This window comes from Nilaparvata lugens, chromosome 1 (genome assembly GCF_014356525.2).
Source record: "Nilaparvata lugens isolate BPH chromosome 1, ASM1435652v1, whole genome shotgun sequence".
NCBI lineage: Eukaryota > Metazoa > Arthropoda > Insecta > Hemiptera > Delphacidae > Nilaparvata > Nilaparvata lugens.
The window spans coordinates 95,366,767-95,391,997 of record NC_052504.1 but is presented as its reverse complement, the minus strand read 5'-3'; the positions used below and the strand labels follow the sequence as shown (position 1 = coordinate 95,391,997).

General features: G+C 34.9%; 2 protein-coding genes across 2 annotated transcripts in view; both read left to right on the top strand.

Moving 5' to 3' along the window:
• The first annotated feature begins 540 nt into the window (after window positions 1-540).
• On the top strand, window positions 541-17,560 carry LOC111057801 (3-hydroxyisobutyryl-CoA hydrolase, mitochondrial). Its single transcript, XM_039419669.1, has 6 exons — window positions 541-745; window positions 1,923-2,138; window positions 3,747-3,885; window positions 6,678-6,882; window positions 8,535-8,978; window positions 17,017-17,560. Exons 3-6 carry the CDS (start codon window positions 3,874-3,876, stop codon window positions 17,181-17,183), a joined length of 828 nt encoding a protein of 275 aa, XP_039275603.1. The 5' UTR covers window positions 541-745; window positions 1,923-2,138; window positions 3,747-3,873; the 3' UTR covers window positions 17,184-17,560.
• Window positions 17,561-23,860: 6,300 nt separating this feature from the next.
• LOC111057803 (pancreatic triacylglycerol lipase-like) overlaps window positions 23,861-25,231 on the top strand; it is a gene marked incomplete in the record, with an annotated part of 80,803 nt that continues 79,432 nt past the window's right edge. The window contains 1 exon segment of the mRNA XM_039419676.1: window positions 23,861-24,208.

Here is a 25,231-nt window from a genome sequence, read left to right as displayed (position 1 = left end):
TTTGCTTGTATTAGATATTACTTAATACTATTTAGAAGCATATTTGTAAAATAAAATTGTTGAATTATTTTTCATTGCTGACTTTCTTTTTAAACCTATCACCCTATCAAGTCCTTCCTTGAGGAAACCTTAATTTCTAACTTTGATGCTTCTTTAAATATCTGTTCTCTATCGTGCGATCTCTAGAAAAGCACTTGATTTTCAATTTATTTTGGTGGCCAGATTAGATGGGAATTACCAGGCTGTGATAACAGAAAGAGACCAGTAGTATTTGTATTTAAAGCAAACAACAATAATTCTAGTAGCTGTGCCGTGGTCGCCGGGCTGTCGCTCCATGGAAGACACCAAAATCTTAGCTAGGACTTTTCAGAATTGGCTACACTCTTCACTATAATCAATTTTAATGCTCAAAATTAATTTTTTTGCATAGAATTATTCTGCTACGAGTTTTCAAAAACAGTCTACAATTCACAGTATTTTTAAATCCCCCTCTATTTCGCGCTCAGCGAAACGTCAGTCAAGTCAGCTGATCGGTATCAAAGTTTCAATTTTTTTAGGTTAGACTTCTACTTGTGATTTGGAACTTTAGCATATTATTTGTATTGAGTTGTGTATTTAAATAACATTATTAACCGTTAGTTACCTATTATTTTAATTTTCTTTATTATAATAATATTTATGAAGCTATTCTATTTAATTTAGTCATATTTATTCCATAGGAACGCTTGATCAACAACACTCTCCGGTAAATATATTTTGATTTATTTAAGTTTTAAGTTAGTTGAATTTAATTTAAGATTGCTATTTGTTATATGGATGACCAGGATGAATTATTTTTACTGAACACTAATTTCAATTCAATTCTTATAGAAAATAAACCATTTATTATTGTTTAACATCTAACATGAACATGACCAATCAAGTTACGGTACCGTACCGGTACTTCATTGAATATTTTCTTTTTTTAACATTGGGGTGGATAAATTCTAGAAAATATTATTTACATATTACATGTTATTTTACTAAGTTACAGAACGGGTAGTATTTCAAAACTTTTTTTTGAGATATCTACTATAGCACCATGCTGGGTCACCATCTAGGATTGCCATAGGGACACCAGAGAGCTACCAGTTTTGGCCGTCACCATCTAGGATTGCCAGAGATTGCTAGGACACCAGATACCTACAAGTTTTTGGCCGTGTGTCAAGGTCACTTCACACCTAGCATAGCGTAGCTGGTGTAAAGTGAATAAATTGATTAACATTAGTAGATACGTCGGCTACATCTTCCGAAGATGTGTTCTTAGCCACGCTTCGCTAGGTGTGAAAATATTTTGAAGCAAGACGGACCACCAAAAATGGTGTCTGGACTGACGACCTGAGTGAGACACCAGTCGGCCACAAATACCCTGGCCGGCCGTTAGAATATGGTGTTCTTGCTGGTGACCCCAGTGTAACGAGCGTTTGAAGAACTAATGCCCCGCGACTCTTTTGAAAACTTGGTGTCCCACTGGTGGCTGAGATAGGTGGCCTGATGCAATACGGGCCTTACCTACTCCAAGGCTGAAAATTGAGATTATGTTTGCCAATGTTCAGCCTAAGCACTCCCATTTAGACAAACTATTTAGCTCATAATTTATAAAAAATATGTGTAGGCAATATTTAACAATTAACAAACTAATTGTATTGAATGAAAAAGACTAAGAAATTGTCAAAAAACCACAGATTTAGGCTATTGATACATAGAAAGACCGGTTTCGGTTATTACACCATGACAATGGTCTTTCAACCGGTCTTTCTAAGTATCAATGAATCTGTGGTTTTTTGACAATTTCTTAGTCTTTTTCATTCAATATGAATATTACCACAATATCAACTTCTCAACTACACAAAAAGTGAAACTAATTGTCTTATTTTTTCTAGATGCAGCTATTCTGTGGTAAAGCAATCAAAGTCTTGGCCCAATCTTCTGTGGTCAAGAATTTGTCTGTCAGAAGAATGTGCTCCAAAAAACCTGTTCTATGTGAAATGATCTGCGATAAGGGGATAATCACTCTCAGTAGGCCGGAGAGACTCAACTCAATGAACGATGAAATGGTAGAGATCATTGGAGATACCCTGGCTGAATGGAAGAATAAGGTACTGTTAAATAATACTGTACACAACTTATTATAACTAGAGTTATTTATTACTTCAGTATGCATAATTCAAAACATTATGATTCTAGACTTTACATAATCTCTCACACTAAAAGCTGCCTACTCACGTCTGTGCGTACTTGATCCAACCTATGCCATCTATGTTACAGGTACTGTGATTGGTACTGATTTGTATCTGCTTTTTGAAATATCTAGAACGTTAGCAATTCTATTTAATTGTAGCCATCCACTCAACCAATCATTCCAGGGTATTCGAAAGAGTCGACCCGACTGTGCTGATTTTTGGTTGAAAATTCTTTGACGAGTTGTGACTCACCAAAGTTCTCTGATCTCATGTTACTGACCTCTAACTTACTAGCTCGAGTTACTGACAAGTAATGAGCTCTATATGTGCATAAATAGAATGCAAAACTTGTAATTTTCCACTGTTCATTGCTTCCTATCTCAACAATGCTGTCAGTTTGCAATAAATCTCACTACTTACTATACTTTAGTTCTATAATATTTATGAATATTTTTACTCATCTATTTCATTATCCATGACGAACTGCAAGTATAATCCGTTTTGAACTATTTTTGACGACACCTCAGTCTAATATCTTTTCCTACAGTTACGTTGAAAAGTGGCCATTACTGCACTGATTACACAACGCAAAGAATCACTTTTCCGCTCTAGTGCGGGAAAAATTTTCTGCACTCCAGATTTGCAACATGGCAACGCAAATATTAGTAGGCTATATGGAGCAACAGTGCAGCAAAATCAAAATGAAGTTGGTAACAGTACTGCTGTGGCTGCTATAGTGAGCAGAGGTGCAACGAAGCACAACGCGCTAATTATATCATTAATTTATAACCAAGGAAACGAGGACTTTAGGATTTAGGATTAAGGTTTTCATAAATAATAAAATTACACAGAAAAACATTTGATGTATTTCAGGCAATTGACCCATAATTACCACTTTTCATATTCAATGGTTAATGTAGGAAAAACTTAATGTGAAATACGTGCGCAAAGTTCCTCTGCTGCACTCAAGAAACCATCCGCCCTCGCCTACGGCTCGGCGTAAACGTTTCTTTCGGTGCAGCAAACGACACTTTGCGCACTAGTTGCACAATAACTATTGAATATTAGTTATTAAAACTAGTACTCACTGAGTGTTGAAAATGGATTCTAAAAATCCGAAAGCGCTCCACAGTGAGTACTAGTTTTAATAACTAATGTTCAAAGATATTAGACTGTAGTGTCGTTAGTAATAGTTTAAAAACGGAATATTTTTCAATGCTGTTTCTTCTGTCGTTTATTTTAATCCATCGTTTTGTTCTTGTTTTATAAGAATATCAATTTTTCTAACAAAACAGTGTAATAACGTACCTTTTTCTATCATACATTGACAATGGTGTAACAACCGAAACGGTATTTTTATCTATCAATGAATCTGTGGTTTTTGTCAATTTCTTAGTCTTTTTATTTAATAATAACTTACCTATATTTTGAATTAAACAATAGATGGTAATCTGATTTGTGTATGTACAATATTATCTATATTTTCGATTGCAGTTCTCTTAAATTTGTTTGGAATGTTGTCAGGTGTCGATGGTGATAATCAAAGGCGCGGGGGGCGGGGGTTCTGCGCGGGAGGGGATGTTGTCGGTCTGACCCGCAACGGAGTGGACCGCTGTCACGAGCAGACCAACTTCTTCAAGAAGGAGTACGCATGAACTACCTGGTGGGTGAAAACAAAACTGTTATCGATATTTCGGTTCCGATTTATCGGTATAAATTTTGACCTCCGATATATCGGGTATATCGAATTAATAAAACAATATAAAAACTTGTAGTACCCGTTATTATTAAAAACTTAAAAATGTTTTTAACGACTAGTTCGACCATAATTAGTTATTTTAAAGTTGAAATGTAGAAAAAATAAATAACAGTTGATACTCTACATTAATACATTTATTATCAACATTATTTCTACATTTCAACTTGAAAATGACCCAAGTTATGGTTCGAAACTAGTTGTTGAAATATTTTAAAGTTTTTAATCATAAAAGGGTACTACAAGTTTTTATATTGTTTCTATCAATTTGTACAAAAGTAGCCCATATAAGTGAAGTGTTTTTATGAAACTGGTATATCGATATAATTTTACCGATTTGGATATTTATATATATTATATAGGACATTGTTCGTATGTTGAACCATCTAAACCATCTATAGTATATAGTAAAAAACAAGCCTTTTTCTCCTCCTTGAGTTTAGGGATGACCACCTTCTTCAATAAGGAGTAGAGAAGGAGAAGAGTTCTTCACCTCATATTATAGGTTCTAACCCCACACCCTGGCAGTTTGTGCAATGCCCTAAATGGAATTTGGTGTTGCAGCTCAAAAATATTTGTATTCAACCCCTAATTATATCACTTGAAGGTTGGGATGGAATTGCTATAAAAAACTCAAAAAGTTTGGGATTTGTATAATTTAATAAATGCAGGAGTTCAGTTTCATACCTCGATAGTTTTGATAATATTGAGCCGTTTTAAGACTCTCTGGCCATCCGGTATATTCTATGTTGTACAATTCAGCAGGATTTTCTAAATGTTCTGTATATATGAGTAATTTGATTGATATACAGAGTGAGTCATATGTATGAAAACCCTTCAATAAATTGGAGACTGTTGTAAATATAACACTGTAACTTTCAGGATAAGTTATTGGTCAAATACTCTATCATTTGAGTACAACTGAATTTCAACTCCTCATAAGGGGTGACTTGGGGGTTGTAACTCGAATATTTTAAATGTAAACACCCATGGTGTGGTACATCATTTAAAGGCCTTTTTAAAATAAGAAATATGGCATCAATAAAATTTGTATCACACTTGTATCTAAAATGGCGGCTGATTGAAGTTTTTGTTTTTAAAGAAATGAGGGGTAGTAACTCAAATATTTTGAATGTAAACACCTATTGTGTGATACATCATTTTGAAGACCTTTTCAATACGGGAAAGATTACATAAATAAAAATGTTCTACGATACTTGTATGTTACATTGGCGGCTGATTGAAGTTTTAGTTAAAAGAAATAATTGATAAAGTTCAATCAGCTGCCATTTTGGATAAAAGTATCGTAGACATTTTTATTTATGTAATCTTTCCCGTATTGAAAGGCCTTTAGAATGATGTACCACACAATGGGTGTTTACATTCAAAATATTTGAGTTACAACCGCCCTCATTTCCTTAAAAACTAAAACTTCAATCAGACGCCATTTCGGATACAAGTATCATAAAACATTTTAATCGATGCCATCTTTCTTATTTTAAAAAGGCCTTTAAAATGATGTACCACACAATGGGTGTTTACATTTAAAATATTCGAGTTACAACCCCAAGTCACCCCCTTATGAGGAGTTGAAATTCAGTTGTACGTCAAAAGATAGAGTATTTGACAATAACTATCTGAAAGTTACAGTGTTATATTTACAACAGTCTCCAATTTATTGAAGGGTTCCCATACATATGACTCACTCTGTATATCAAATGAAATTACTCATATTACATACGGAACATTTAGAAAATCCAGCTACATTGTACAGCATAAAATATACTGGATGATCAAAGAGTCTTAAAACGGCTCAATATTATCATAGAGAAACAATAGCGTAAGTAGATATCCCATGGTATAGGGCGTTTATGTCACAACTTTTACTGTTATCCCAAGACGATTACTGTCGATTATTTTGATTTTTACTGATTTGACCGGGTAAGAGTGTATGAACGGCACAATATGAGAGACCACCAGCGTCTAAAGCTTCACGGGAGATAACTACGTGGGCTATCGGCTTGAGATAACAGTAAAAGTTGCGACATAAACGCCCTACGCCATGGGATAGTTTATCCTTGCCAATCGTATAATAATTTGCATTATCCTATTATATTAAGCGAGCAATTTCTGTATTTATATATTTGGTTATTTTAATATCTGGTTATTTTTATAACTGATTATTAATGTTTAACGGATCTCGAAAACGGCTCTAACGATTTTCACGAAATTTGGAACATAGTAGGTCTATGATATAAAGAATCGATTGCTTTAGGTCTCATCCTTGGGAAAACTTGCTGAACGACATTAAAAGGATAATTCATCCTTGGCTGAAACAGCTGTGGATAGTAAAAAAGTGAGTGAGCGAGTGAGTATGTGAAAAATCAAAATATCGCATCCCCGAAATTCATAAGATGACATATAGCCAGCTGTAAAATATTAACACGATCATTTTAGAGAATTGTGTTCTGTTTATCAATAAATAAAAATAACGAGCGAAGCTCGGTGCTCCGATATTAAGCTTTATTAAGTATGACTTATCCATATGTGTGTATTGTATTATAAGTCATATTTTAATTCCTATATCATTTTCAATTGTAATCTTATTTTGAATTTTGAATTTATTTTTTTTATAATGAATCATGAATGATCTGTTGCTTTCATACATTTTTGTGTAATTGAATTGAAATAAATTGTAGGTGGGCTCATTCAGCGCGCCGTACGTGGCGCTGATCGACGGCATAGTGATGGGTGGCGGGGTGGGGGCATCGGTGCATGGACCTGTGCGCATTGCTACCGAGAAGACCCTCTTCGCCATGCCCGAGACAGCCATCGGCCTCTTCCCCGATGTGGGGGTCAGTCACGTGTTAGCACGCATGCCGCACCATCTCGGATTCTATCTAGGTGAGTGGCTAAACATTCACGTCACCATATGCTTCAATTTTTGGGTATTTCATTAAGAATCCAACCCATAGTTTATTCAAAGTTAGTAGACAGAAGGTTGGTCACTCATCTATAGTATTTAAGTTGACATGCAATTGGAGTGGGGGAACTGCAGCCGTGACGTAGGCTGTAGTACAGAGTAGGCCGAATATCGCATTCTGGAAAATCATACGGTGATATATAGTTAAATTGTACAACACAAACATTTTCTGACATGAAAGCTTTCTGTGTCTGCTTTACAATAATTATCAAAACATTCAAATAATACAAGCATTTTGCCATTTAAAAGAAAAAACCCACCTCCTAACCTTCCCTTTCAAACCCTTAAGGTTTCTTCATCTTCTAGGTCGTGTTTATATTTTGTAGTTTAGCTATACATCAGCTTGTGAATTTCGGGGATGAGATATTTTGAATCTCTTAGAACATGTGCTCGATACCAGCCTATTGTGTTCAGTGCATTTATATGAATGAGATGCATCGGATTTATCAGGATCGGTTTATTGCAATGGATTGGTTTATCAAGATTTTTTATGGGTTAATCTGAAATTATAATAGTATAACGTTGTCTTCTAACGCTTTCCCAGCTTATTAACTTTTTCGTGTCACGTTTTTAGATTCTTGAAAACTTTCAACTCCATTTTATTCATAGAAGTTGAATGATCTAAAATATTTAACAATATCATTAGAATCCGTGATTCATTCGCTATAAATATGGAGAATTTCACAGTTCTAGATCAATGTTGAGGAGATTAAATGACGATGTATTTGAAGATACAGTGAATAAACTGTATGCTCAGTGTGGTTAATCTATCATATTTTCACTACACGTGACGTCACGCTGGCGTTCCCCCCACCACTTCGAATCTTACACCTGTGAGTGATCAACCTTCTGTCTACTAACGTTGTAGTTTATTAAGATATTAGTTGAATTTCAGGTAGCCAAACTTCTATGTTTGCAACTGTGTATTGAATGCCAAATGAAAGTGTGCGACACCTGGCCGATACACAGGCGTGCCTCGAAAATCTGTCGCAAGCAGTGTGTAGCTTGACTGGAAAAAGAAGCCTTGAGCTCCAGCCACGAGTTCTAAAAATAAGAAATAGATTTTTTAATCTAATAACAGCAGTACAAACGAAACAATTTTGTTGATGGATTATAATCTATGGATGTTGAATTTCATCATAATATCCAAGCACTTGATTGACAAAATATAAGTGAACAAAAAATAATAATATAATAATTGTCGAGTTTTATAATTTGTACACATTAATGAAGTTATTAATATTGCCAAAATTGGTGATTCAGCCAACTCAATTGGTTGAGAAGAAGTATAGTTTATTGTCTTGAGCACAAGTACAATAGGCATGGTCAAGTTAGTACAAAACAATGATGAAAACCATATACTACATCATTAATACGCAATTGAGCAAAGCAATTTATCTTAATCTTACAAGTATATCAGTTTTATATAAGGATAATTCCGTCCTTATTCAGTTATACCTTTACCGGGTTATTCCGTTTTTATGAGAATTGCAGACTTTCTTGAATCTCGATTGATTAATTTCTAATTAAAATACTTATGAAGAATTAAAGTCAAATTTATGATTGTTGATAGGTTTGACGGGACACCGTTTGAAAGGCGTGGACGTAGTGAAAGCAGGCATAGGCACTCACTTTGTCGACAGTCAAAAAATGCCGCAACTCTACGAGGGCCTCGTCAACCTGAAAGACCCGGCTTCGAACCTCGCCGACTTCCTCAAATCGAACACTAAAGACATCTCGTCCGAGAAGTTCGTCCTGGAACCTCATTTGGGGCTGATCGACCGCTGTTTTTCGGCGCCTACCGTTGAGGAGATTCTGGAGCGGCTGGAGAGCGACAACTCGGCGTTTGCTGTGGAAGCGTTGACCAGTTTGAGAAAGATGTCGCCGATCTCGATGAAAATCACCAGGAAACAGATCGAGATGTATCGAACCAAATCGCTGCAGGAGTGTCTGCTGATCGACAATCGACTGGCTAGATCGGCGATCGATGCTACCGTTTCAAAAGACTTCTATGAAGGTCAGTTCATTTTTAAATTACTCGATTCCAGTTGCATGGACGTCTATTCACAGAAACTTGTACCATAGAGAAATGATAGCGTAAGTATATACAGAGCGAGTCATATGTATGGGAACCCCTCAATAAGTTGGAGACTGTTGTAGATATAATACTGTAACTTTCTGGATAAGCTATTGGCCGAAAACTCTACCTTTTGACGTACAACTGAATTTCAACCCCTCTTAACCTAGCTCCGCAGTGCAGGCTGGATGCTTAGCTGAATCGGACTAGGCGCTGAGACAGCAAATAATAGCAACGTTGGTGGGAATGCTAGCGGCCGCAGTAACATCTTCCACCCAGCAATGGTCGGCGTAGTTCCGCCTGGTGGACAGACGAAAGATCAATCCAGTCGGTTATTTAATCCCTCCAGCCAGGCTCAGCCGAGACAATAGAACAATGGAGTGACGGTCTTATTCGCGTTCATCAGCAGTTTTCTTTCTCACGGCTATTTTGATTTTTGTGCTACCTATAATCAATAATAACTCCAGTCACCAGTAAAAAGTTTCCAGAAACGTGATGTACTACCATATTAATGACTTTTCATGATGATTTTTAATTATTTAAAAACATTGTTGACATTCTGAGCCTTCAGGCTAAACTAGGGGTTGCTGAGAACGAATCTGCAATCAGAATTTCTCTATCACGAAAAATAAGGAAAAAACCCAGCTGTTGATCTTCCGACAACCGTTAATAGTCATCCTGCAATGCGGTCGAAACACTTCCAAGCCAGACACCCATCTCAAATGACAACAACGCTAAGCTGTGAGAAACCATCCTGCACTGCGGCGCTAGGTTTAAGGAGGTGACTTAGGGGTTGTAACTCTAATATTTTAAACGTGAACACCCAGTGTGTGGTACATAATTTTAAATGCCTTTTTGAACCAAGAAATATGGCATCAATAATAATGTTCTATGATAATTGTATCCAAAATGGCGGCTGATTGAAATTTTAGTTTAGAAATGAGGGGTTGTAACTCAAATATTTTGAATCTTAACACCTATTGTGTGATACATCCTTTTTAAGGCCTTTTAAAAACGAGAAAGATGACATCATAAAAATGTGCTATGATACTTTTATCCAAAGTGGCAGCTGATTGAACTTTATCAATTATTTCTTTTAAAACTAAAACTTCAATCCAATTTTTGGATAAAAGTATCATAGAACATTTTTATTTATGTCATTTTCATTTTTCTAGATAGGCCTTGAAAATAATGTGCCACACAATGGGTGTGTTAACATTTAAAATATTTGAGTTACAACCCCTCATTTCCTTAAAATCTAAAACTTCAATCAGACGCCATTTTGGATACAAGTATCATGGAACATTTCAATTTATGCCATATTTATTGTTTCAAAAAGGACTTTGAAATGATGTACCACACAATGGGTGTTTACATTTAACCCCTATAAGTCACCCCCTTATGAGGGGTTGAAATTCAGTTGTATGTAAAATGGTAGAGTATTCGACCAATAACTTATCCTGGAAGTTACAGTATTATATCTACAACAGTCTCCAATTTATTGAAGGGTTCCCATACATATGACTCACTCTATATAACTTGGTATAGGGCAATGATCGCCAAACTTATGAGCCTGTGAGCTAGAATATCATTTATAAATCTTCAAGTGAGCTACCAAGGAATATTAGACTGAAGACAGTACGGTACGCAAAATGAAATTTTCACACCTTTATCGCCTATAAAGATACATTTCTAGTGTTGAAATCTACTTAGCTCATAGCAAAAAGTATAACAAAAGTTGAAATGTACATTTCAATGAGAGCAGTGGGACCCTTTTTGGTCATCAAGTATTTTCTTGATGTTTGGAGTGTAAGTTGTAGCCGCCATTCTGATGTAGTTGTCCAAATGTTCATCAGTCAGTCTGTTCCTATATAGATTTTTTATGAATTTCATACTTAAAAAGATGCTTCACACAAGTAAATAGAGCTGAACATGGCTTTCAACCTTAATGCAACTTGAATAATATTTGAATATTTTTCTTTGGTGCCAATATTTCCAGTTGGCGAAAGTGATATGAGCGACAAATTCCATTTCACTGAAGCCTGATCTCCACCAAAATGTTTTACAACACAAGCTGCAAAATCTTCTGCATGAATCTATAAAAGAGAGTTGATGAATTTTACCATATTTGATATGCTTTTAAAATCTTGAAATCGTTGAAACGATTCAAACTGTTGTCTCAAGTCTGAAAGGATTGTAACGTACCGTATTCTTTGTTATTGCTGCGGTGCTATGGAGGATTTTCTCTTCATTGATTTTCTTCAGACTGGGAAAGTGTTTATATTCAAACTGGACGACATTCTTTTGCATGAGCATCTCTGTGAACTACCAAAAACTACCCTACGAGCTACTGGTAGCTCGCGATCGACTGTTTGGCGTCCACTGGTATAAGGCATTTATGTAGCAACTTTTACTGTTAACTCAAGCCGATTACTGTCGATTTTTACTGTTTTAGAGTGTATGAACTGCACAATATGAGAGACTACCAGCATCACACAGCTTCACGGGAAAGAACTACGTGGAATATCGGCTTGAGATAACAGTAAAAGTTGCGACATGGGATATCTACTTATGCTATTGTTTCTCTATGCTTGTAATTACTAGATATCTACTTACTAGACTCACTTCGTGGTCCTTATTTGGTCATATAATTACTATGACATCTAAGGGTGGCCATTAACGACAGGACAAGTGTGTGTTGAACATGTGTGTACACACATGCTCGTAATTCATGTTGTGTCATCACAGCGAAAGTCTTCCAGCAAAAAACAGCTGTTTGACAACAGCTTCACACGTATAATTATTTTTTTGGACTCAAAATAGTGTGTGAATTAAGTTATTATTTACATAACCTCTAGACCGTGTATTCCAAATTAAGGTTTAAAGCAGTTTTGGGCGAATGCCTGTTGTTTTTACCTGCATTGTATCTATTGTCTATAAAAAATAATAATAAAGCACTGAAAAATTACAAATTTTAGTGCCGGTTGTACAAATATTATCTCATTCAATCACATGAAATATGTCGCTTCAAAGATCACAAACACTCATGCCCGGTTTTACCAAACTTGATCAAATATAGCCTAGCCATGGTCAATTAGACCATAGTCAAAATTTGATCACTCGTTCAAACATACAACTGTTCCACTAACCTCGGGATTGATCAAACCTCCGTCGGTCAAATCTGAACATGTTCAACTCTTGTAGCTGTACTTTTCTGAAGTTGGCCAACATGTTTGCTGGCTTGCTATTGGCTACATCTGATTTTTTCAATTACTGAGATATTGCAATTATTCAAATGCTAATGAATCAATAATAACTATTATTAAACGAAAATCCAAATTAAATGCTGTAATATAGTAACCCCCCATGATACTTAAAATCAGTTTTGCTTCTCATATTCAGAGGGTAATTTGCGCTGAATGCCGTTTTTAATTTACCGTCAGGCCGTCAAAAATTCAGATTACTGTACTTTTTTCTGTAAATACTGTGCTGATTTCTCTTCATATTCATTATTTCGGGGCAGGCCCCCTGGGCCCCTCTTCTTATATATGCCCCTGGCACAGACATTCTGTATAGTCACACATCTATTATAATTTATAATAATATTTCAAATATGAATTGAACACTCTCGTACAAAGAGATTTACAAAACACCATCAATTTTGACGAATTTTTATGAACAAAAGAACATTCAAATTCTAATGAGATACATTGAAGCAGCAAGTTCGATCTAAGAATTAAATCAATATAGGCGTACTGTGTAATAAAAGAGTAAAGCAAATCATTTTCAGAATCTTCCTTCATTTTCTATACTATAATAATTTACTAATTGAAAGATTCCGAGAACGAACCTAATAAATAACTCACTACAACTAAATTCAATCGCACTAAAAACTTTGAAATTTATCATTGCGTCAAAAACATACGGTAGCCTATCCTACAAACAAGCAAGGAAATTGATCGAACCAGTCTTTTGACCGTGTTCAAATATTTGATCGCCCGTTTGGCGGCAGTCAAACTTAACCATTGGTTTGACCGTGGTTGAACGTAACTGGTGTTGGTGGAACGAATTATTGCTGATTTGATCATCGGATAGATTTTAACCATGTTCAAATGTCCGGGCATCAGTGCCGGTTGCACAAAAGCCTGTCTAATTTTCAACCGTGACTAGAACCAACCACAGTCCACCAACCACGTGACTAGAACCACGAGAACCAACCACAGAAGCCTTCTTTTCAAAATGGCCTTATCTGATTGGTTCTCATTAATTCAATCATGATTAAAATTGAGCAGGCTTGTGTGCAAGTGGGCTATTATGATGCAAAGGTATTTTAACCTTAAATAGAGCAGCAAAGAAAAAATAGACAACAAAAATAGAATTTACAAAAACCTAACCTAAAACAATAATTTTGTTCGATGCCTGCAGAACTTGTATGTTGTGTACACACTTGTCCTGTCGTCAGTGGCCACCCTAACGCCGGTTACACATTGGGCGGTTTCTGCCGCGGCGGTATCGCCGTCGCCGCCGTTGGAGTAGTAGTCTATAGACTTAAATGGAAGCTTACACACTGGGCGGAAGAAACGCCGCGCGGCCATATTGCCGTTGGCGGCAGCTGTGCAGCCGTCCACTGCCACTGCGGCTGACGGTGTTTTTGCCGCTCTTGTCTACGCAGTGTCTTACGTGACCGAATAGGCGTTTACACATTTGGCGGTTGTCTACCGTCGCTGCTGATCAGTCGTCTTTTTCAGTTGCTCCAAGAAAATCGTGTCTTTGAAAATCAGCCTTTTAATTTGTGTCTTGTTGTAAAGTTTGTGAGTTTGTTTATAACATTTATGTATTGTTAATTGTTTGTGGTTGACGAGTGTGAGAAAATGAGTGAGTTAATAGACAATGATTTAATAGAATCAACAGTTGCCAACAGTTTGCAATTGAATAATCACATTTTCTCGATAATTTCGAACTAATTTTCAATTCTAGGTGAAAATGTTACTAAACATTAATTGTAGAGATTTTCATACTCAATCTTTTCCACTTAATTTTTTTTGTTTTAATTGTATCTGAAGACTAATAATTGGGAATCTTGAATCAAACTTTGCATAGATGGGCCGGAGCTCCTGAAATTTTTACAGATATGAGACTTGTGGCAGTTGATAGAGCTTATCAATGACTATTTCAGGTATAAATTTAATCAAAATCGTCGGGGCCCTGATTTTGACAACATTTTTGCCATTTTAGCCGCCATCTTGAATTGCATTTTATCGAAATTGTTCGTGCCGGAACCTTATAGTGTAAGGACCTCAAGTTTCAAATTTCAATAAGTCATTCCGTTAATTGGGAGATGAGATATCGTGTACACAGACACACATACACTCATACACACACACACACACACACCCATACAGACCAATACCCAAAAACCACTTTTTTGGTCTAAAGGGACCTTGAAACGTATAGAAATTTAGAATTTGGGGAACCTTAATTTTTTTCGGAAAGCAATACTTTCCTTACCTATGGTAATAGGGCAAGGAAAGTAAAAATTATAGTGCCGGCTACACAAATATAATCTCATTCAATCACATGAAATATGTCGCTTCACAAACACTCAGTGCCGGTTGCACAAAAGCCTGTTTAATTTTCAACCGTGATTGATTCCACGAGAACCAACCAGAGAAGCCTTCTTTTCAAAATAGCCTTCTCTGATTGGTTCTCATGGATTTAATCATGATTAAATTTAACAGGCTTGTTGCAACCGGGCTATAATGATGCAAAGGTAATTTAACCTTAAATAGAGCAGCGAAAAATAGACAACAAAAATAGAATTTACAAAAACCTAACCTAAAACAATAATTTTGTTCGGAGCCTGCACAACATGTACACGCTTATCCTGTCGTTAGTGGCCATCCTAACTAGTTAACTAGTACGTCTATAGATTTGACTGATTAATCAGAGGTTGATCGCTAGCTAAATTTTACGCGATTCAAGTTTTGGTTTAGGCCTATAGGTTAAAAATGAACGATAATTTCAAGCGTTTGGACCGAGCTTAAGATAGGATTGAGCTATACATTTATATTGAGCTACTTGAATATTAATTATTTACGAATTCAATAACAGGTTTGAATAATAGGTATGATGAGGCAGGTTATAGAATCTCACAGATCTATGAATTAATTCAATGGGTTGATTGATAATAGAAAGGTGATTGTTTCTTGATCCATTCCGAGCTGCTATGTATTAACACACTTTATTCTATGTATAAAGTATTTCAGTACTTTGAAAGTACGTAAGTAAAAGTTTTTAATTATTTACTTAATATTTGACCGCATGTCGTGTTTAAATACATAGAAAAAAGTGTGATAATATAGAAACATTCAATATAAATTCAACTTAATATATCCTGAATAGTAGTAATAATTATCCTATTATCTGAAGTTAAAATTACCAATTTATCAATTAGTTCTCTCGTCAATTAACAAGCAATTAGTCGATTGTTTCTTCTGAATTTAACAAAGCGTGTTTTCTATCAGACATGTTGTCTTCACAAAGGAAAACCCGACGAACTTTTTGGAATAGCTAATGATGTCAATAATAGCTGTTAACATGTTAAAATAACTACAGTAGTTAATTGACTAATAAACGTTGTCTAATCATGGACCAAGTCAATATTTTTGTTCTCACACTTAATAAAAGCATTTAAAGCTACGGTACTTTTAGTTGTAAGGTGGATAATATTATGACTTGTAATAGCTTTTGTAATTTCCCATAAATGATGACTTTTTCAATAACACGTCAATTTCATTTTCAAATATGATATAATTTTGATGATATGATGACTTTTATTCTTCTCTTATTTCTCATAAATGATGACTTTTTCAATAACACCTCAATTTCATTTTCAAATATGATACATAATTTTGATAATATGAAATCTATAAGTTTTATACACTTTGCAAGAAATTTTACTAGAAATTCACTGTAGGCTATATTGATTTTTACATTTAATGGTTTGATTTGGTAAGCCTACCAAAACCAAATAGATAACAGCTTACTAATCATGGGCAAAATAATTTGAAAAATGAATATGACATTATAGACAAAAACCTATCCTGATCTAAACATCCTACCCTCAATCTTAGTTGATCTGTTGTTATCTATTATTTAAAAATATCTATGAAATGTATAGGGTGACACAGAATAACGGGAACTTTTGAAAACGCCATAAAACATTAGTGGGAAGGGCAAAAATGATTTTATTCAAACTAATGTAAAGTTCAAGACTTACCATTTGAGAATTATTAATAACATCTATCACTTTTTGACAATTACTTCTTCAAGATGGCTTCCTCCTGCACGTTTACACTCTTGAAATCTGTGTTGAGATTGCTGCAACATTTCAGCTGGGATATTGTTAATTTCATTTTGAATTGTCTGTTATGATTCAACCACAGTCAAGTTGTGAAAACTTTTGATTTGAGATAGCTCCACAAACAGAAAATCGCAGGTGGACAGATCATGGGACCAGGAAACGCAGATGTTACAGCGATCAATGAGGAATCGTCAACACAGATTTCAAGAGTGTATTCGTTCAGGAGGAAGCCATCTTGAAGAAGTAATTGTCAAAAAGTGATAGATGCTATTAATAATTCTCAAATGGTAAGTTTTGAACTTTACATTAGTTTGAATAAAATCATTTTTGCCCTTCCCATTAATGTTTTATGGCGTTTTTAAAAGTTCCCGTTATTCTGGTCATCTTGTTTAATAATTTATTGTTATAATTGATCAAGCTCCGACTAAGATATTTTAAATAATAGATAACAACAGATCAACTAAGATTGAGGGTAGGATGTTTAGATCAGGATAGGTTTTTTGTCTATAATGTCATATTCATTTTTCAAATTTTATGGCGTTTTTAAAAGTTCCCGTTATTCTGTGTCATCCTGTTTAATAATTGTTATGATTGATCAAGTTCCGATTTTTTCAGGTGTGAGAGCAGTTTTAATAGACAAAGACCAGAATCCCAGATGGGATCCTCCAACACTAGCAGCTGCCACTGATGCCTTAGTGGAAGAAGCTTTCAAAAAACTGCCACCCATCGAAGAGGAGCAAGTTAAAACTATGCTGGAAATCGTGGATGATAGCCGATTATGAAAATAATTAGGCTCCAATCATCCAAAATTATCCAAATTCCCAAATTATCAGGACTTTTGGATGATAAAACTTGTCAACCAACCATGAAAAAATGCAAACTTCTGGACTACTTGATATGTTGAACCGTATCTACTTAATGGGACTTAAAAATGATATCTACTTATTAGACTGACTTCGTGAGCCTTATTTTGATGTGTCTAATTTGAGTGTGTGAGAAAATATTATGAGGGGGTGTGATTAGGGTACAGTATACCAAATATTGTGATTCACCACTATATTTTTGTTTAATAGTTGATCATTATAGTATCATACTTTTTGAAGCTATTGTTAAGTTTTAATGATCTGTTTTTAATTATACGTTTATTTTTGCTACTGAATTGCGTTTGTGATTAACCTATGGTAACATAGTATTCCAAGTGAATTAGCATATTTACCTATTGACCAAGCCGACACAGAAAATCACAGGATAGTATTTTTGGAGATAATTTTTTGGGTGAAAGTATGAAAAGCATGTGATAAAATTACTGAGAAAATCTTTTTGATTTCTCAGTGAATTCATACATGAATCAGATTTAGTAATTTTCTTGTGGAACACGTTAACTTGTTAACAGTTAACTTGAAGTCCAACGATAATTGTCTAAATACTATTATATTAAGACTTAACCTATTTCGGACTATAATGCAACCTTATCTAAATTTGGGAGAGAAATAGCACAAGATTAGTCTACCTTATTTTTCTCTACAAATCATTTTGATGATGTACTTATTGTATGAATCAATAAAGCACTTTAGAATTTAACTACCGTGGAGTGATGTCATTTAACGAAACCATATAACGAGAACCAATTAACGAATCGTCATTAAAATGACGTCATCTTACGGTGGTTGAATTAAATCTAATCTTAGTGCAACTAACTCTTGAACTGATTAAATTATTAGATTAGGCAGACTGCATGAATATGCATTACAATGACTGCATTTCCATTTAATAAGAAAATCCCAACAGAAGACGTTCATAAATAATACAGATTAGTCTAAGATAATATCAGTGATGATCGTTAGTTGAAACATAAATAATCTATTTCCAAGTCTTTAGTCAAGTCAGCTCCACTGGTGAAGTTCATTAATGTATCAGTTTCCCTTATTGATATTGAATGTTTGCTGAAGTGTAGAGACCAGACTGCTAGACTATATTGAAAATTATAAATTTTGTAAAATCTCAATTATGATTAGGTTAGACTGTCTAATGACATCCAACAACTGACTATAAAAATAGCGAAGAATGAAAGTAAAAACCAATAAAGTACCTAATTATTTTCAACTGTAGTCGAATAAACATCTACACTGATGTCTTTTTTCTTTAGGGCTACTTTTAATTGACCGAGCGAAGTGAGGTCTAAGATTCAAGTCGACGGTTTGGCATTTCTCTTTATGTTTAAATGTTTATATGTTGCGCATTTACGGCGAAACGCGGTAATAGATTTTCATAAAATTTGACAGGTATGTTCCTTTTTAAATTGCGCGTCGACGTATATACAAGGTTTTTGGAAATTTTGCATTTCAAGGATAATGTAAAAGGAAAAAGGAGCCTTCTTCATACGCCAATATTAGAGTAAAGATCAGACTTTAGAATTATTCATCATAAATCAGCTGTCTAGTGGACTATAATACTACCCGTTCAAAAACATCGAACATCTTGAAAATGTATCTTTCCATCAACGTTAGAAGACAGTTGACTATAATACTACCCGTTCAAAAACATCGAAATCTTGAAAATGTATCTTTCTATCAACGGTGTAGACAGTTGCAGCCAGACCTGATAACAGCGCTTAAACTCACATTCCGGGACGACACGTCACGGTACGATAGGATAGAAAGCTCTATGTTATTTAGGATTTTTTCTAGATATTTTTAATTGATAAATATTTATTAATTTTTGAGAAAACATTAAGCGAGGTAAGCGAGGTTTACTGTTCACAGAACTACTAGTATAAATAAAAATATAAATCTCAGTACCGATACCCTTTTAAATTATTTTGTTACTTTTTTATTTTGTGACAAAATAATTTAAAGGGTACTGAGATTTATATTTTCATTTTTATCTACACTGATTGTTTAAAAAATACATTATTGAATGTAGCCTCCCAATGAACGCTTTCAGGTTATTGACATATTTTTTTTTTTCAATATTTCTTCATTAAGGCTTTGAAATTCAAGTTAGCCTCTTGTGACATTCATTAACTCTGCCTTCAGGTGTGCTGTTTGAAACGATTCAAAGAATGCTGACAGTTTATTTATTTATTTATTTAAAACAGTTTAAAGTGAATAAATGCGTTATGATGCTCATTTATCTAGGTAATACACATTTAAAAAATCTGGTGTGGCGCACTCACACAACTTTCCTTGCCGTTATGAAAATTGATCACCTGACGCTAGTGTTCCCGCGCATCTCAAGTCTACTATTCAAAGATTTGAGCCAGCTGGTGACAGGGCAATAACGCTGGAGACACACATGAGGTCTGCTATCTCTTCATAGTGAATGATTTAATAGAATCAACAATAATTTTTTGCAATTGAATAATCACATTTTCTCGAATTTAAAGCTTATTTTCAATTTTAGGTGAAAATGTTACTGACATTAATTGTAGAGATTTTCATGCTCAATCTACTCCACTTGATTTTTTTTGTTTCAATTGTATCTGAAGCCTGATAATTGGGAATCTATCTGCATTGATGGGGCGGAGCTCCTGAAATTTTTACAGATATGGGACTTGTGGCAGTTGATAGAGCTTATCGATGACTATTTTAGGTATGAATTTGATCAAAATCGTTGGAGCCGTTTTCGAGAAAATCACGAAAAACCCTGTTTTTGACAACATTTTCGCAATTTTAGCCGCCATCTTGAATTGCATTTGATCGAAATTGTTCGTGTCGGATCCTTATAGTGAAAGGACCTTAAGTTCCAAATTTCAAATCATTCCGTTAATTGGGAGATGAGATATCGTGTACACAGACGCACATACACTCATATACACACACACACACACACACACACACACACACATACAGACCAATACCCAAAAACCACTTTTTTGGACTCAGGGGACCTTGAAACGTATAGAAATTTAGAAATTGGGGTACCTTAATTTTTTTCGGAAAGCAATACTTTCCTTACCTATGGTAATAGGGCAAGGAAAGTAAAAATTCTTGATACACAGAAATCAGCGTTGTACGTTATAAGGCAGCTGTAAACAAAAAGTCTAAAAGCCATCTTATTTGAATCGGCTGACACTCAAATTCTCTACTACTTGAGTGAAAGACTCCTCCTAGCATAGTCACCTACCTCCTTCTATAGTGAGAAGTGGGATTCATTTTAAACTGACAGCAATTCTTATGAACAACATCAATGTTTCTCATTCGATCAATACTGACAATCCAACCACACAGTAACCAGTAGTTCACACATGCACACCAACTCTCTCTCTCTCTCACTCGCTCTCTTTCTCTCTCGGGCACACACCTCAGCCACCTGTTGTTCGTGCCGGGAATACGTAACAACTTGAACACTGTACGCTCTGCTCAACAGGCTACAGGCAACACACGGCAGCTGATAGGAGATAGGAGCTCGCTTCACCACAGACGACCATCGAGACATACATCGCTAGAGCAGCGTGTACAAATTTGAGAAGCTGCCATTTGAGAGATTCCTCAACTCAAGTTTCTGGTAAACATGAAAATTGATGTATCAAGCGTTTCGTAATTACAATGAATATCGGGGACCGAGCTTCGCTCTGGAGTACAAAAGCATAAAACATTTATTAGGAAAGAAGAAATTATAATAACATTCATACAAAAATGTTCTATCTGATCACAGTAAATATTGAGATTCATTCCCAGAGGAATGCAAAAATTCCCCTCACAAAGGCCTATAGTGAGGTCCACGTTATAATGACAGTATTTGATCAACTTTGGTTTTGCTATCCTTGTCTATCATTCGACAAAGCCGGTGGTACTATCCCTTTCTAGGTCCACAACGATGCCAATTATGTTTTTGACAGTGTAGAAATATAATTAATCAATGCAGAGAATGGGCATCGCTATTCTTCTATCTTTATCCACTGCCATTATAACGTGGACCTTACTATAATTGCACAAAAGCCAGTTAAATTTTAATCCTGATTAACTTCACGTGAACCAAATCAGAGAAGACCATTCCAAAAGGATGAATCTAATGGAATTAATCAGAATTGAAAATAACCTGGCTTTTTTGCAACAGGCACTAATAAGTACCTGATTCAATGATTACAAAAGTTCAACAGCTGAGTCATAATTTTGACACAGTCCCACACACATGAACTCCGCTCACTTACTTTCATCACCAACAGACGACGGAATAATTATTATCAGCTGTTTTTCAAAGGATGAATAATAATTATTATCCTTTTAATGTCCTTCAGCGAGTTTTTCCAGGGATGAGACCTTGTGCAATCGAATCTTTATATTATAAACCTATTATGTTCTGAATTTCGTGAGAATCGTTAGAGCCGTTTTCGAGATCCGGTGAAATACAAACATACAAACATCTAAACATATAAACAGAAGTTGCTCGTTTAATAGTATAGGATAAGAGTCTTAACTATGTGATTGTACAAAATTGCATTTGAAGCAATTTGAGAACAAAATTTATGCATATAATTTTCACATTGAAGTAAATTCGTTAAGCTGCGTTTACACCAAAATTATTAACAAAATATTTATGTTTCCGTCCTTATAGATTCTATTAGATTAAACGGAGCTTGACAAACACATATGTTCATCATGTGTATGATAAGTTATGTTCAATCTAATAGAATATATAAGGACGGAAAAATGAACATTTTGTTAATAACTTTGTTGTAAACGCAGCTTTAGGCTTTTTGTTGGTGGGGAGCTCCTTGCGGGAAGGTCCCACCTAGCCTGAATATATAATTTGAGCCGTCGATGAGCATTACGACTGTCATACATGTATAGCATATTGGAGGATCAAGGAACACTGAAGATGGAATGAATTGAAACGCGTCCAAAATTTACAAAACATGTAAGGATTTTGTAGTATATTTGAAAATACAATACACACATGACATTATTATAAACACTTGATCAAATCAAATAAATTTATTTCCTAGAATGTTACACACAGAAATTAGTTTCAGTACAATGATATATAAAGGAAACCCCCTACAAGACTACAGGTCTGTGTGGGGGGGGGGGGACTTGATTCTAGAAGAATGAAAACTTTAGAAAGAATTATCATTTATTGTGAAATATCTGACTGCTAGTCGTTTTTTCTAATAACAAAAAGTGATTTAAAGAATTTTATGTTTTTTGACAGAATGTAGATGATTTGTGTTCTTATTTTATAAAACATTGGAAATATTGAAACAAAATTAAAATATTCTTCATTAGGCGGGGTTGGGTGGAGTTGACTAATATTCAGCATATAATGATTCAACATATAAATATTTAGCACCGATTACTGTTTGGGTCTGACAACTTTCTTGTACATGCAATAATTTATCTATTCTATAAAATATTTACTATACAAAAATAGATTAGACCAACAGATCGTTCATTAATACTGTAGATGAGTAGACGAATACAATGAATGTATATATTCCCTAACATTAGTTTACAAAGATGTACACATATATTTACTTACTTAGATACTTGATGTCACATCACGGGGAGACATATAAGGCTTGATACACATAAGGAGTTATCTGCCTCCATATAAATGTGTTGTCTCCATATAAATAAATTAATTATAATTACATTGATTGCCTATTTTCCTTTGATCATAAAGAAAAGTTAGAAAAATTAATATGAATATGATATTGATATAACATCATTTATATATATATAAATGAATGTCTGTGTGTTAGTTTGTTTGTTCCCTATAGACTCGAAAACTACCTACTTGACAGAATGGCATGAAACTTTGGGAATATGTTGTGTGAATATTGGGGATGGTTTCTGACCAGAAATTTTAATAGTGGGGCTAATGAAAATTATATATTAATCCATTTTACAGACCTATGTTTTCGAAATTGTCGGCTGAGCGGCTAACGTAGATTGGGAAGATGGTCATGATTCAAGATCATGTTGTGATAATACGATTTAGCATCCAAACTTACCAGCTGTAATAAACACGTCACTCTGTGATAAAACTAAAAAAAGTTTTAAGCACATAGGAAGTCCGTATTGAGATGTAAATGAAAATATTGATTGTCAGATAAATTTCATGATTCACCAAAGTCCAGTGTGACATGAGATACATTGATTTTTTGGCGGTACGAAGTTCGCCGGGTAAGTTAGTACAATTATATTAATCATTGACATGTTGATATAATTTATTATATGAAAATCACATTACATTATCACAATTCAAAAAACAGACAAACAATGCAGACTGTAGACAAGGTCTGTAGAGAATTCTTTAGGGATCTAGGACTGTAGACTGGCAGACAATCAATGTAGGACTACAAATCCCTCCAATGGCGTCCCTCCAATGTATGACCCGATCTACGCCATGTGAGCTTCTCTCAAGCGTCTTTGGCAGTCTGCAAGAAGCCAGACGACCCCGCTCCCCCTCCCGACCATAACTACTTTCATTTCTTCGGCACGTCTGACTGATAGACCTCCAGTCTCCAGTACTAATGCCCAACAGTCAGTTACTATTCGACCTCTGGTTAATTCACACTCACTCGTGTCTAGTAAAACTGATTCATAACTGATAATATAGTCTCGCTGACATCTGTTCATAACTGATAACAGGCGAAGAATTTCTCTTATCAATCAGGTGAACCGTTCTTATCAGTTACTCTATCCTTTGCCGTAAGTGTAGTCGTGTTTTATCTGTTACTTTGTAACTGTTATCACTGCTGTGTGAGTATTCGCGCGGGTGCAGAATATTGATAACAGGCTGTCAACTGATAACAGCGGTTGGGAACTGGTCTTGAGAACAAGGGAGTTGTCACACACTTGGGGTGAGTGTTATATCTATTAATTCATGCATGTTTTCCCACAGAAGTTGCATCGATAACATAAACATAATTATTATAAACATGAAACAACAGAATGGGACGCCTCTTTCGTGCTCTCACTACTTCAAATCAATTCATACAAATCGGGAATCTAAAAAATAAATAACTTAATGGAGATTTATAAAAATTAAATTAAAATATTTAAAATTCAATTTTTTACATTTAAAATTTAAATTTCAAATTCAGTTATGAAACTGTGCGTAGTTTATCTCTCACTATCCCTCCTGAGGTCTACACTCAATTCAAGAGTTCAAGTGAGCATCATGCAATCATGCTTATTGAAATATAAATTCAATTACAAGCCGGAATTGAAGTGGGTACACTGACAATATAAGCAAATATTTGCACTATTATATACGGTACTAGAGTAGAGTAAAGTTTTTCAAGTTTGATTTCTATCTTAATTTACCGATGGAAAATCAAAATTCAAGTTAATATTCTTGCACAATGTCTGAAGGAATTCGGTTAAAAGTTTCCTCATTAGGATAAAAACTACATTTTTTTACTATTGTATTTTAATATAACTTCAAAGTGAAAAAGCACTCACATCCTTTGGTGTGGCGACGACCGTTTCGTGCTGATGTTGCACATTCTCAAGCCATTTGGTCCCCAAATACTCACCCTTATAACCTTAAATACTCTAGTTTCTGTCTGGCTTGAGAATGTGCAACACCAGCACGAAACGGTCGTCGCCACACCAAAGAATGTGAGTGCTTTTTCACTTTGAAGTTATATTAAAATACGACTGTAATAATATTGATGAAAACAAGATGAATAACCAACAAGGTAGATTTTTTCATTCTTTTTGATACAGGTATGTAGTGTGTAGTAGAAAATAATATATAGAAGAATCTGGACTTGATATCTGCACTTGAGTATCTATTAAAATTGGAAAAGTTATCAATGAATTAATTGATCCGTCCATCAACAAAAGTGGTTGTCCATTGCATAAAATTACATTACATT